The following is a 13,935-nucleotide window of genomic DNA, read 5'->3' on the forward strand; positions in this document are numbered from 1 at the left end:
GAAATAGTGATCGAATGTTGGAATTTCACACCTCGTTGAATTCGTGACAAAATTTCCAACAATGTAGAAAATGAATATCGTAAAAACAAATTGTTCGCAAAAAAATCAAAGGGGTGCCCCTATAAAATATATTTTGGCCAAAATCCGGAAAAAATCTGTTCCTTTTTTCGTTTTTATAATCAAAACCCTGGGAAATAGTGATCGCATGTTGGAATGAGATCCCTATTTGAAATCGTGACAAAATTTCCAACAATGTCCAATTTACAGAAAATGAATATCGTAAAAACTAATTTGTCGCAAAAAAATCAAAGTGGTGCGCCTTATAAAATATATTTTTTGGCCAAAATCCGGAAAAATCTGCTCCATTTAAAAAATGTTTTGGCCAAAACCAGCTCGATTTTTCGTTTTTTTTTAATCAAAACCCTGGATCCTTTTTCCTGCAAAAATAAACATCTTGTAAATACCACATCCTAAATACACCACATTAAAACAGCTGGAAAACTCACCACTATCCAGAAACTTTCAAATTGGACAATTTGTATGCAGCTCTTGCAGGTAATTTTACTTTATTATCTGTTAATTAACACAAAATTTAATGAATTGCAGAAATATGCTGGGGAATGGAGACTCTGAAATGCAGTCAGCAGACTCAAAACGATGTTTCTTCAAAGTAAATATTAAAAAGGGGTCGCCAGGGCTAACTTTAATCATCAGCTTAAATAAGCCCACTAAATTTAATAATAGTATTTAATGAGAAATGAGCCAACGGTGGGGGCGATAGTTTCGTAATCGATAAGTGCCAAAGGTTTGGGAGACCCCCAAATCCACCTCTAAATTGGATCTGATAATATTCAGCCATGGAGAACAAGAAACGCCTAGTGATCTACGACTGTGATATAGGAACCGACGATGCCTGGGGATTGGCCATGATGCTGCGGGCGGAGGAGCTGGCTCTGCCGGGTGGAAGGAGCATCAAGGTGGTGGCCATAACGACGGTTCAGGGCAACACGGATGTGGACAATGGGACTCTGAACGCCCTGCGAATTCTGCACACATTGGACAGGCGGGATGTGAGATCTGATCTTTGGATATCTACATGCTGATTACCCCCACTAATAAGTGTATCCTCTCCATAGGTGCCCGTTTTCAGAGGTTGTGCGGATCCCATAGTGCCTCGATCTTGGGCCTACACCAATCTCTTCCATGGCCACGACGGCCTAAACGATTTGGGGGACTATCCGGAGGTCAGTGTGGAGCAGGAACTGCAGCCGGAGCACGCCGTCAATGCCATGTACCGCCTGGCCAGCCAGCATCCCGGCCAGGTGGACTTCCTGCTCTGCGGCCCACTCACCAACTTTGCCAACTGCATCAACCTGTACGGCCAGGCCTTTCTGGACAAGATCGGTGGGGTCTACATCATGGGCGGCAACATTTTCGGCAAGGGCAATGTCACCAAGAGTGCCGAGTTCAATTTCATGATGGATCCCGAGGCGGCGCACATTGCCCTGGAACGATTGTCGTGCCCAGCGCTAATCCTGCCCTGGGAACCGTGCATCGATGGTGAATTTGGCATCACCCTTGACTGGCGCCTGAATGTTCTGGGATCTGTCGATCATCCTTTTGTCAAGCTGCTGACCAGAGTGGAGCGCTCCATGTTGGAGCCACGTGGCTTCCAGAAGTGGGTCAGCTGTGACTCACTGCTCACTGCCGCCTACCTCTTCCCGGAGGCGATGATCGCCGATCAGCGGGAATACTATGCCACCGTGGAACTAACCGGTGCCCACACACGTGGCCAAATGGTGCTGGATCACCTGCGTGGCCGCAAAGTGGATGCCATCCATGGGAAGAAAAACAATGTGCGGGTCGTGAGGCGTCTCAATGGAGAGCCCTTCCGCACGATCATCGCCTGGACGGGATTCCTGAACGAAGCCGATATTGCGCAACTTTGCATTTAGCATTAACAATAGATTTGCGGCAAACTCAATGCGAACATTTTTAATAGTTTGGGAGAAGTCTTTAACAAACTGTATAATCCCGGTTTTGGTTAAGCTTAAAGACGTACATTAAGTGCCCTATAGCAGCCAGCCCCCTTTTGGGAGACTCTCATAAATCATCCATAAGGGCTTGACCTAGCCTTTTAAACTTTTAGGGACAGCTCCACGTCCAGCTGCTGGAGAAACTGTTCACTTTAAAGAGACCATCTAGCTGCTGGACGCGGAGCTGCCACCGGAGCACACAGAAACTCCCAGCGATATAGAAGAGTGTTTTTAGTGGCTGATGCCCAAAAAAAACTCGCTGCTATAGGGGATTTCATAAAGTACGTCTCAAAACTCAAGCATAATATAAAACTAAAAGTGTGTTTTTCTTGGGGTCCGACTTAAACATCCCTGAAACCATTGCACCATTACTCTTCTCCAGGTTCAGCAGGATGTTGCTCGCATAGAAATTCTCCAGGAACTATGATGGCCAAGGCGCGAAATGTCCGTCGAATTATATTATTCATCATTCACGTCTAGAAAACCCGGAATGTAGAGTAGATGTAGATCCATAGACTTCATGCTTTGATTCTGCTTGAGCTGTTTGATGACATCGTGAATGGTCAATGTGCAGATAGAAATTACCTCTCCAAGAAAAGCGGACCATTGCCATGGGATACCTGGAAATAAAGGTTTTTAAAAGAACCTCCAGGGTGAAAACGCTTTCTCTGCAACTTACTTATTTGACAACCGCATCGTAGTACTTAAAATAAATCTTATATGTACGACCTGGCATGGAGCTTAGACCTCCTTACCCTTTCGTAGAACAAATCCAAATGAAAAATTATCTCTGCTTCAATTTTTTCCTGTCAAGTAGGACTACTCTACCCTTTGACATTCTCATGTGAAATGTTTAAATATTTATGATGTATGGGTCAAGAATCTTGTATATAAAAAAGATAAAGGTGGCAATCCTGAAAATTAATTTGGTTTACCAGTCTCGTTTTTATTTATTTATAAATTAGTAAGTAAGCGTTGGATTATAATAATTATCGCAGTGTTGAAAATGATCAAACGTATTAGGTACAAGTATTTCAAATTTTAAATTGTTTGTGAAATGCCAATACTTGGTTAACTAGAATTTCCAAACATAACACTTCTTGGTAATTAACCCACCTGTGTTTGTTAACCTTTTTATGGACTGTTTATGACCTGATAAGGCCACCAGGTGTGACCTGACTTGCCCACTGATTATATTGAAGTGTTTGGGGCAACAGAAATATTATTGGTCATGGATAAGGCTTACTCACATTCCGTGACCGTAGAAAGTCTATCAGCTGAAATACAGATAACCCAATTTAGGGGGCATTAAGGGGGTGTAATTTAATGTAATTTAGATATTGCCGCTCATTAGAAGAAAGTTTTATCCCGATCAAAATAATACTTGACTTACCACATATGGGAGTAATCTTAAACATTACTTAATCTTGAACGGAACAAACAAATACCCAATCCATTTAAGACTACAAAAATGTATGGTGTATATATTTCCTTCTACAGAGGTGTATAATCAGTGTTCCATTAAATCGATCCGATGCGAGTGTTCAAATTCACAATGTGCTATAAATCTACATACATTACAAAAAACATAATATTTGTCATCTTCCAAGAAAGTGTTCTAAAAATGTTAAGAATTTTACACATATCTTCAATCTTACTTTTAAACATAAAGTAGAATTTTTAATTGAGACAACAAATAAAACTTGACTGGTTCAAATGGATACATTTTATTTATAAGCAAAAGTTTAGCTTAGATAAAAGTTGTCATTTAAATTGTTTTCCAAATAATATTAGCATTATGATGCATTAAGTTTTTGTGATATCAATGTTAAATTTTTAAAGGTCTGATTCCTAATTTTTAGAGGACATTTTTTGGTTGTTTTAGGTGTATACCAATAAAGTTTACCTATTATATTTTGTCTCGTCCGAGTTTCACTAAACAAAGACCAATGGAGTTTTTTAAACAGTTGTGAGTTATAATGTATTAATCTTTTTTGGGCTTGTTCAAAAGCTTGTGCATAATTTAAACACAGATTATGTAATTGACGTTCCTAATTTGACTTATATAATATAGTTTGCGTTGTGCGTTTGTAAACGTAGGAAAAGTGTTTCATAATCAACAAATTTATCTTAATTATTAAGAAAACAGTGCTTTATAAAAGTGAATTTTTAGAAACAAGTATATGTACATATAAGAAAATCAGTTGAAACTAACAATTTTACGTCAGATACAGTAATTGACTTAATAATCCATTTATTTTAGAACTATAAAGAAGGAACGTATCTATGCTCGGATGTTTTCCATTGTTAAGCTTTGTTAAGCTTTTAAAAAAATGTAGTAATCGTTTTTTTGTGAAGCCAAAAGAAAGACTTTGATTGACCTAACTAAATGTGTGGCAAAGGATTTGCCCAGTTTTTTACTTTAAAGATTGTTGTAGATAATTGTTTGGACAGGCAGACAAATTTTTTGTCCAGTTTTTAGCTTGAGCATTAGACAAGATTAAAGACTTTTAGATAAGGCAAACTGGAAAAGACGCTACAAAGGCCGACTACATAGAAAAGTATCTGAAAAACTAAGGACTTAGAAGGACGAGCAACGCTATGAGTATGACTACGGCTAGGCCTACACATACGGATTAAGTATATATACAGGATAATGTCTTTTGCTGCTGCTTGATAATAAAGCTACGTATTTAGTGATTTGGAAAATAGTGTTTGTCAAGTGCTTGACATGACATGTATAATAATAGTTTAACTCAAATCATCTGAACTATTTTAGTTATATTAAGGCCATTTTAAATGTATAAGAATAATATAAGTAGATAATAATAAAACTTCTTCAATTCCAAACAGCTTATTTTAATTAAGTTTTAGAGGAAAATGTTCTTCTAGTACTGGGATATCATTTTTGTTAAAATGGTTATGAATAAACTTCGCTCAAAAAACTAACAAACTATCAACAACAATTAAACACATAGCTATGTTTCTGCAATTAGGGGGTACGAATTTCTTTGGGGTTTAATTTATTTTATGGCCATGTAGATATACACACAATTTAAGGAAACATTTTTAAATAATAAACAAAAGTCAAACAAAGTTACGAACAATAGAAGGCACTAAGTTACAGGACATACATAGCTGATAGCTGAATATATAAAACTTTTTTTTTTTGTGAAATATAACTTTTTTTAAACACTATGATTTCTTAGTTGTTCAGCAAAAGACATCAAGCTGTGGTCAAAAAAAAATATTTGTATAATTCCAGTGCTTTGCGAGTATGTCGTTCCTAGACGGGAATGCCCGTGCGGTCCTTGATCTTGCCCAGGACATTAACGTGCACCTTAGAGTAGCCGCTGGGCTTTTTGGAAAGGCCGCCTGGGGCAGCGGCACCTGGTAGCGGAACCGCAGCCGTGGAAATGCCCACGTCAATCGATGCGGACGCCGAGGCCGAGGACAACGGTGAGGAGTGCTTCGAATCGTCCAAATGGGAGGATCTCTGGGTAGACAGCATCAGGTCCTCGCTGCTCGGACGCAGCTGTGCCGACGAGGGCGTGTAGATGGGCTGCAGCTTGTCCACCTCGTCATCAATGGCCTTGAACTGCCAGCTCCAGTTGGGCCGATACAAGAAGGGGCGATGATCGAACCGATTGTCATCCGGACTGTAGCTCTCCGCATGGACCGAAGGCGTGAGCACGGTCATCTTGTGCCGATTGATGGCGTAGCAGCGGAAGAAGTGCTTCACCTTGTCGGCCACCTCCTTGGGACTTAGATCGCCCTTCCAGGTGGCCACCAGGCGGCAGAACATGCTGTACGGGCCGCAGAAGGCCTGCTTGCGCAAACGGCCGTACTGGGAGAGCTCTGCATAGGTCATGCCCATGTCCTGCTCGTCCGTCTGCTGCAGCTCCCCGTTCTCCTGCAGCGGTTCCAGTTCGGCGGTGGGCGGCGCCTCGATAATCGACTCCAGCACGGGCAGGTTGAACCTGGACAATAGGGGTGCGGAGAGTCAGTAAACTAATTAGAACTTTTGAGAGGGCCTTCACTCGAATCTATATGACAGGGGCTTTACCTTGAATATCTTTGGATGCATTTTTAAGAATCTCTATTAAACAAAAAAAATGCCTTAGGCTTATATTAATTTTTACTGAAACTATAGAGTGAAACTTCTAAAGCCTAAAAGTAAGCTCATTAAAAATTATAATATTTATTTCACCTTAGACAAGAAGTCGTTAAATCACATTTAAATTAATAATTCTTTAGGAATGAAACGTTAAAAGGTGTAATTATAAAAAGACCGAATAATAAATCCAATCGGTAAAAGTAGTACCACTCCATTAGTAGGAGCTCATTTAAATGGAATAATTTAAAAATAAAAACTTCAATATATCTTTGAATCCTACAATTAATCTCCCCCTTTTTATGTAATCTCTGCTTACTTGTCCTTGGCGTAGGCCAGAAATCTTCGCAGATCCATTTTGGAGATCCCGCCGATCGGATTGATGTCCGCCGATGAGCAGTCATACTTCGTCAAATAGCCGCGCAGCGACTCATCCACATTGGCGGAGCCCAGGACGAGCAGTCCACCAGGCCTGTTCCTCACCCACAGCATCAGCTGGGCAAAGATGTAGGCTAGGACCATGCGAATCCTCGATTGGATATTCTGCAGCGCCAGATTCTGGCGGGCACAACCGCCCTGTGTCCGGAATCGGGGTGTTAAGCCGGTGACGGCATTGAATATGCCCAACAGGGCATTTACGGCCAGGTCAATGCTGATCTCGATGTGGTAACTGCCCAGTTGGTTGGCCAGTTGGGCGGCCCTCCTCCTCGTCTCCTTGCTGCTATTCACGCTGCCCATAAAGCAGGTCACTAGCAGTCGGTTGCACAATCCGGCTGCATTATCCGGCGTATAGTCCGTATCGGCCAGAATCTTGCGGATATCGTGGAGCACTTGGGCATCACCGAGTTGCACAGCCTGGACAATCTGCCGGCACATGGAGTGCACTATGGTGGCGGAGCTACTCGAATCCACACCGCCACTCAGGGGCAGGAAAAATCCCCCCTGACCCGATCTCCTCAGATAGTCCCACAGCCAGCAGGCGGGTCCCAGGGCGATCTCCTCCTCGGGCGTGTGGTTGGGCCAATTTAACGGTGGCGTCGACGTCTTGAAGATGTCACTGTGCGTGGACATCTCAAAGTCACAATGGATCCTCGGGTAATCTGCTGCCCCTGCAGCCGCTGTGCAGCGGGATCTCAGGCTGACGCGGTAGGCACGAATCTCCTCCAGATCGATGGTGGCCAGCGTGACCTCCACATCCTGCAGCGCAAACTGCTGGCCCCGCGCAAGGAGTTCACCATTCAGGGCAATGGCCGAGCAGCCATTGAAGTACACCCGCTGGCCGTCGCATCCGCGAAGATTACTGAACAGATATGCTCCGCCGGCCTTGAAACTGGCATTCCGGATGAGATCGGTGGTGATGTGAGCCTTTCGCAGCTCCATGTAGCTCCCAGAGCTGTTCACTATCAGCTCCACTCCGGCCAAGGACATGTCGATGTGCTTGCTGCGCACATTCCACAGTTCCTCGCAGATCTCGTAGCCCAAACAGGTATCCCTGGTGGCTATCACGGCATCCCCAAACGGTACCGTCTGCTGTCCCGTGTGCTGGGCAATCATCCGCGGCAGCACGTACTCCTCCGTTTGCAGCGATTTTGTCCAGGCGGTGAACCATCGCGACTCCCGATAGTTGCCATCGTCGCACATGGCCATCTTGGGCCGGATGAGCAGGAGCTGGCGGTTGAAGAACGCCACCCGGCAGTTGTAGGCCACGTTGCGATGCATCACCGGCATGCCCACATCCACCAGCATATTCTCACTGGGGGTTAAATGGGTTATTTATACGATAGCGAAAGCAAATCAAATGAACTCACCAGATGGGCGACATCATCACCTCCAGCAACACCTCCCACGAGTGCAGGAATGTATCCGGTTCCCGAAAGTGATCCTCGCAGCTGTAGCCACTGTACGAAAATGTATATTCATTAATTCATTCATATTCATTTTCAATTTTTAAAGGAATTTTTAATTAATTAGTCTAAAGCTTTTTGATAGTATATTTAGGTAACCAAGTAACTATAAACTAATTCATTTTCTTTGGCATCCTGAAAATATTATGGTTGAAAAGTATATACAAAGTATCAAAGCGCTAATCGGATTCCTAAAGTTTAGGTTTAAAGCAAAGATGACTTACAATATGTAATAATTTTAATTGCGTAATAGAAAAGAGAAACATGTATGTACTGGGTAAAGTACAAATAAAATAACAAGATGTTTAAATGGAAAATAATTGAAACGTTGTGAGATAACATATGAGTCCATACTAGATTTAGAAGTGATAAAGATATCTTTACTAATTTAAAATACCTTGAAAATGTGCCCTAGGAAATGTTGTATAAGGAGCTATGGTTACATTTTCTAAAGTCCGAACTTACCAAACCTCCAGCTCAGGTCCTGTGCGATAGCTGGCGCCCATGTCCTTGGCCTCCAGGATGGACTGCAGTATCCTCGCCATATTGCCCTCGAAGTCCAATGCCCATTGGTTCAACGTGGACACCGCCACCGTTACTTTGCGTCCCATTCTTTGTGTTTATTTATTTATTTTTCCTCTGATTAAATCCCGTGCTTTTGTTTTTTTGGTTGGTTTCGTTTGGTTCCTTGTTGTTACAATTGCGCTTAGTTTTATTGTCAGTTCAAAAATCGGCAGTTATTAACTGAAAACGGGAAAAAGAAGACGAATGGAGGTGTATTTTAATGCCCGGTACACAATGCAGTTGCAATTAATTTGATGGCAGCTATTCAAATCGACGGACTTCGTCGGCTCTCACGGCTTTTTGGTCTGTCTCTGCTGGCATTGTTGATTTCGCTATTTGTTGTTGTTACGGCCATATATCTGGGTTATTGATCAAACAGCCGCAGAGTCGCCGGTGGCAGCGGGTCCTGCCAATTGGCCCGCTGACGTAGCCGGCATCTAAAATTAGAGCCACGGACCAGCGGTGGCGGGACATCGGCAGCAAACCAGAGGATAATGCGACACAGAGCCGCAAAAATCGCTCAATTAACCCTCGAACTTTGCATTAGAAAAAAGGTTATGCACTAATGCGATTTAGTGGAAATAATACTCGCACGGAAATTGGATTCACATTTATCCATTATAGTTATATTCCCTGTTTCTATGTTAATTTGATCTTTTAAGAAGCAGTAAAATGGATAAAGATAAACAAAATACTTTTAAAAAGTAGTATATTTCATAGCTTTAAATAATTACCCGAATGAAATTAACATATCACTTTTGATCATATTTGAAATGTATAACTTTAAGGTTAATGTTAATGTTAATGTTAATGTTAATGTTAATGTTAATGTTAATGTTAATGTTAATGTTAATGTTAATGTTAATGTTAATGTTAATGTTAATGTTAATGTTAATGTTAATGTTAATGTTAATGTTAATGTTAATGTTAATGTTAATGTTAATGTTAATGTTAATGTTAATGTTAATGTTAATGTTAATGTTAATGTTAATGTTAATGTTAATGTTAATGTTAATGTTAATGTTAATGTTAATGTTAATGTTAATGTTAATGTTAATGTTAATGTTAATGTTAATGTTAATGTTAATGTTAATGTTAATGTTAATGTTAATGTTAATGTTAATGTTAATGTTAATGTTAATGTTAATGTTAATGTTAATGTTAATGTTAATGTTAATGTTAATGTTAATGTTAATGTTAATGTTAATGTTAATGTTAATGTTAATGTTAATGTTAATGTTAATGTTAATGTTAATGTTAATGTTAATGTTAATGTTAATGTTAATGTTAATGTTAATGTTAATGTTAATGTTAATGTTAATGTTAATGTTAATGTTAATGTTAATGTTAATGTTAATGTTAATGTTAATGTTAATGTTAATGTTAATGTTAATGTTAATGTTAATGTTAATGTTAATGTTAATGTTAATGTTAATGTTAATGTTAATGTTAATGTTAATGTTAATGTTAATGTTAATGTTAATGTTAATGTTAATGTTAATGTTAATGTTAATGTTAATGTTAATGTTAATGTTAATGTTAATGTTAATGTTAATGTTAATGTTAATGTTAATGTTAATGTTAATGTTAATGTTAATGTTAATGTTAATGTTAATGTTAATGTTAATGTTAATGTTAATGTTAATGTTAATGTTAATGTTAATGTTAATGTTAATGTTAATGTTAATGTTAATGTTAATGTTAATGTTAATGTTAATGTTAATGTTAATGTTAATGTTAATGTTAATGTTAATGTTAATGTTAATGTTAATGTTAATGTTAATGTTAATGTTAATGTTAATGTTAATTTATTAATATCAAATATCGCGAATGTGCATTTATAATTCCCAACTGGTTCTAGCTAAAAATTTACGGGCTATGGGTTGAGGTAGTCGAAAAATCAGTTGGCCCAGATAAAAGGTTGTGTGTGTTCGGAGAGCGGTTACAGAAGAGCGGCTATATGAGAGCGGTTATAGGAGAGCGGTTGATATATGGCGATACCATCTTACTTGGACCGTACTTCGGGATGCATTGCATCAACGGAGTAAGTACCACTTTTAGGATAACTTAATTTAATTAAATGAAATATTTAAGCAATTAACTTTAGAATTACACTTTGTTGTAAAAAATTATTAGCCATAATTCCAAAAGAGTTTAATTCAAAATGGCTAAAGGCTATGTAAAGATCGATTGGTTTCGGATCCCTTTTCAACATTGCATAAAGAAATTATAAGCCATTGGTGACCAGCTATAAGAAAATTCAACTGTACAAGCTCTATCATTATGAACTCGTGTGCAGTAAGTCAATTTAAATATTATTTCCTTAAAATTAAAAAAGTTAATCTGAATTATAAATAATAAGTTAGAAGAAGGGATAATCAGTAAGATGGAGTATTTGGCTATCAATTATGGATGGGCAAGAAAGAGCCACTGCATTTTCGTCTAATCTTTCGCAATTCGAAGTGAAATGCAAACTTAAGTCGAGGATTTTTTTAATAAATTATTTATTTAATTTCCCATTCCAGAATGTGGGTGTCTATGTGTTTGTGTTTGGAGAGCGGTCATAGGAGATATATGGCGATACCATCATACCGAACCGGACTACAGGATGGACTGCATCAAGGACCTTGCGGAGTAAGTACCACTTTTAGGATAAATTAATTTAATTAAATATTTAAGCAAACATCTTGATATGGTAAATTCTGATTTCATTCCTTAATTGTTTTTAGACAAATAAAAGTTAGCATAAAAACCCAAAATCACACGAAAAATATGTACAAAAAATCTTTGAAATATTCTTATGTTCTAATGCGCTTATCGAGACTTGTGTTGTGGAGTTAAGCGGTCCTTTTCGGGTTATTTCCAGGGCCAACTGTTAACCCTCGCGAGTGTGCTGCACTTCGGAAATTCAGCATCAAGTTGAGGAATTTCCGGTGCTTTGGCCACTTCCTATCACACACACGTCCCACTTTTGCCCAATTCCCCTGAACTTCCTACCCTTTTTGGCCCATTACTTTACCAATTCCCTCCTGCCCTGTTACCACAGCTCCATATATCATCATTCGTGACGCATTTTTGACATATCAAGCCGAAAAATTGAAAGGCTAACGAATAACGGTTGCACTGTAAAATATTTTTGAAAAGTACCATTTAAGTGAGAAACATAAAGTTAAACAAATAAATAATAGATAAAAATTAAAAAGTAATTCCCAAAAAGAATTTTATATTGCAAGTTTTTAAATTCCAATAGATAATCAAATGTAATTAAGAAAATTATTTTTTTTTCAGAAACCAAATTTGTTAGTATACTTAGTTACCGACTTTATATATTGCAAAAAAAACATATTGATTATATAAAATAAAATGCAAAAAATCAAATAGGTTTAATGACAGTGTTCAAGTCTGGTTAATAGAATAATACTAATTGGTTTTATTTATTTAAGATTTCGGCACCTGTAAAATAGCTTTTTTAAAAGCTTAATATTTGATACTTTGAGATATTTTTTCTTGATGTTTATGCCTTCTGCCTCACTTAACTAAAAACCTTATGCAAATTTACTTTGCCAGGCAACAAAAGTTTAAAACACGCAGCGTACACACACACACACACCTCTGGTCACATACATGCCATGAGGTGAAATTTCGCATAAAGTTCAGAGTTCATTTAGTTGGCCCGTAGAAGTCGCGCATATTTCATTTCTCCGCCTGATGGCTGACAGGAACACTCTCCCCAATCCAAACTTAAACCTTAACTCAAGCCCCAAAGAACGCAGACCCCAACTCATCACCCTCCACATTCCCCCATAAAAGTCTGACAAAGTTGCGTTTAGGATTTTTCGACGCCTCGGCGTTTGGGGAATGTGTGACTGTCAGGTGCAGTGCTGCCAATTTTGTTTAAATAAAAATAAAAGGAAGAAAAAGTTGAAAAATTCTTATATTTATAAGATATTAAATTTAAAAAAAAGGTTAAAAAAATTATATTACTATATAAAACGACCATATCAGCACTAAATACTATAAATTCTAAGACATGAAGTTATTCATAACTAAAGTTATCTATACATTTTTCCATTCGATACTATTTTAAGTATTTTTGAGTGTCGGAAATGTTTTTTTTAACTGCGTTGCAAACGTTTAACTGAAGTTATAACATTCTCAAATTTAGATGCATTTTTATGATATTCAGTTTATAGGTATTAAAAATTGTAATAAAGTAAAAAACAATGTATTTTTTTAATGAGATTGTAGCATTTTTTACGATTAAAAAAGTAAAAGAAGAGAAGTAGTAAATTTAAACTTTCGAAGTTTTTGTATTTAGCAAGTTGTGTACTTGAGTTGAAAAAGTCCAATTTGAGCGTTAAAAATGCCACAATAACAACGCTGGTCAGGTGTACTGGGATTGTGGGCGCAGGGGGCGTGGCACATCGACATGTGAGTGTGTTTGTGTGCGAGTATGTGCGTGTCGCAAGCGAAATGCATTGAACTTTGAACCGCGGCAAAGGGCAAAGCTTCAGGACAAAAAACAAAAGGCCGACGTCGAGGAGAAGTGAAAAACTGGAGAAAGCGGGAATGTAGAATGCAGAATGAAAAAAACTTTTGCCAATTGGCAGCCAATTTTAATGGCACATAATCAGCAGTGGCAGCGGAATACATGGTATGTGGGGGAATCCGATAAATATGCCAGTACATACGATTATCTGCGATAAGGGGTGACGATTCGGAACGATAATTTTTTTAGATTTCATGTTGCTCTTAAAAGGCCTTACACAGATTTGTTTCTCTGAATTAATTCGAAAATTAACAACTATGTTTTAAACTTTTGACAGTTATGCAGTCTTGCAGAATTGTTTACAAATATATTTGGTTTCCAAAAAGGTAAAAGTAAGTTTCAAACAGCACAAATCCATACGTTTTCTCGGCTTTCTTTAAGCATATAATACAATATACAAATATTTTACTATCTTTCTGTATCTATAATTTTATTTATTTTTATGTCAAAAATTATGTTTAAATTAATTATTTCAAGTGATCTTTTGAACAAATAAAATCTCTCTTTCTATTCAAAAATATTGCCATCTGAAAAAAGTGTAAAAGAATTCGGGATAAACCTACATGAGAGTGACCACTGGAATGGAGGTTAAAATAAGGTTTCGATGCTTCATGAAGAGTTTCGTAACTCATTGGATATTAACACAAGGACACCCTGTTTCCCGATGATGGACTCGCATGTGCATTATTACCCTAGGTGCTGGCACGCCAGGCGACCTGCTCTTTTTACTTGGCAGAGGATCGGGGAATCGGAAGTGGAACTGGAAAA

The 13,935-nt window shown here is 38.3% G+C and overlaps 2 protein-coding genes across 2 annotated transcripts in view; one reads left to right on the forward strand and one right to left on the reverse strand.

Moving 5' to 3' along the window:
- Positions 1-597: 597 nt before the first annotated feature.
- On the forward strand, positions 598-2,305 carry LOC108053710 (pyrimidine-specific ribonucleoside hydrolase RihA). The gene is made up of 2 exons (XM_017136425.2): positions 598-1,070; positions 1,137-2,305. The coding sequence occupies exons 1-2, from the start codon at positions 858-860 to the stop codon at positions 1,953-1,955; spliced, it is 1,032 nt and encodes a 343-aa protein (XP_016991914.1). The 5' UTR covers positions 598-857; the 3' UTR covers positions 1,956-2,305.
- A 1,187-nt stretch (positions 2,306-3,492) lies between these two features.
- The window catches only part of LOC108053713 (glutamine-dependent NAD(+) synthetase), a 40,286-nt gene continuing 29,843 nt past the window's right edge, over positions 3,493-13,935 (reverse strand). Inside the window, exons 4-7 of the mRNA XM_044461432.1 lie at positions 8,520-8,798; positions 7,959-8,048; positions 6,470-7,903; positions 3,493-6,016 (exon numbers count right to left, since the gene is read on the reverse strand). Of these exons, the coding sequence (XP_044317367.1) occupies positions 5,323-6,016; positions 6,470-7,903; positions 7,959-8,048; positions 8,520-8,665 (2,364 nt within the window). The 5' untranslated portion in view covers positions 8,666-8,798 and the 3' untranslated portion in view covers positions 3,493-5,322. The remainder of the gene's footprint in view (positions 6,017-6,469; positions 7,904-7,958; positions 8,049-8,519; positions 8,799-13,935) is intronic.

Source organism: Drosophila rhopaloa, unplaced genomic scaffold (assembly GCF_018152115.1).
Source record: "Drosophila rhopaloa isolate 14029-0021.01 unplaced genomic scaffold, ASM1815211v1 contig_3, whole genome shotgun sequence".
NCBI classification, from domain to species: Eukaryota; Metazoa; Arthropoda; class Insecta; order Diptera; family Drosophilidae; genus Drosophila; species Drosophila rhopaloa.

Bases quoted from the DNA above. Each gene is read 5' to 3' on its own strand.
- LOC108053710 (XM_017136425.2), top strand. From the start codon at position 858: ATGGAGAACAAGAAACGCCTAGTGATCTACGACTGTGATATAGGAACC. The intron at 1,071-1,136 runs GTGAGATCTGAT...TCCTCTCCATAG, and splicing joins ACACATTGGACAGGCGGGAT to GTGCCCGTTTTCAGAGGTTG.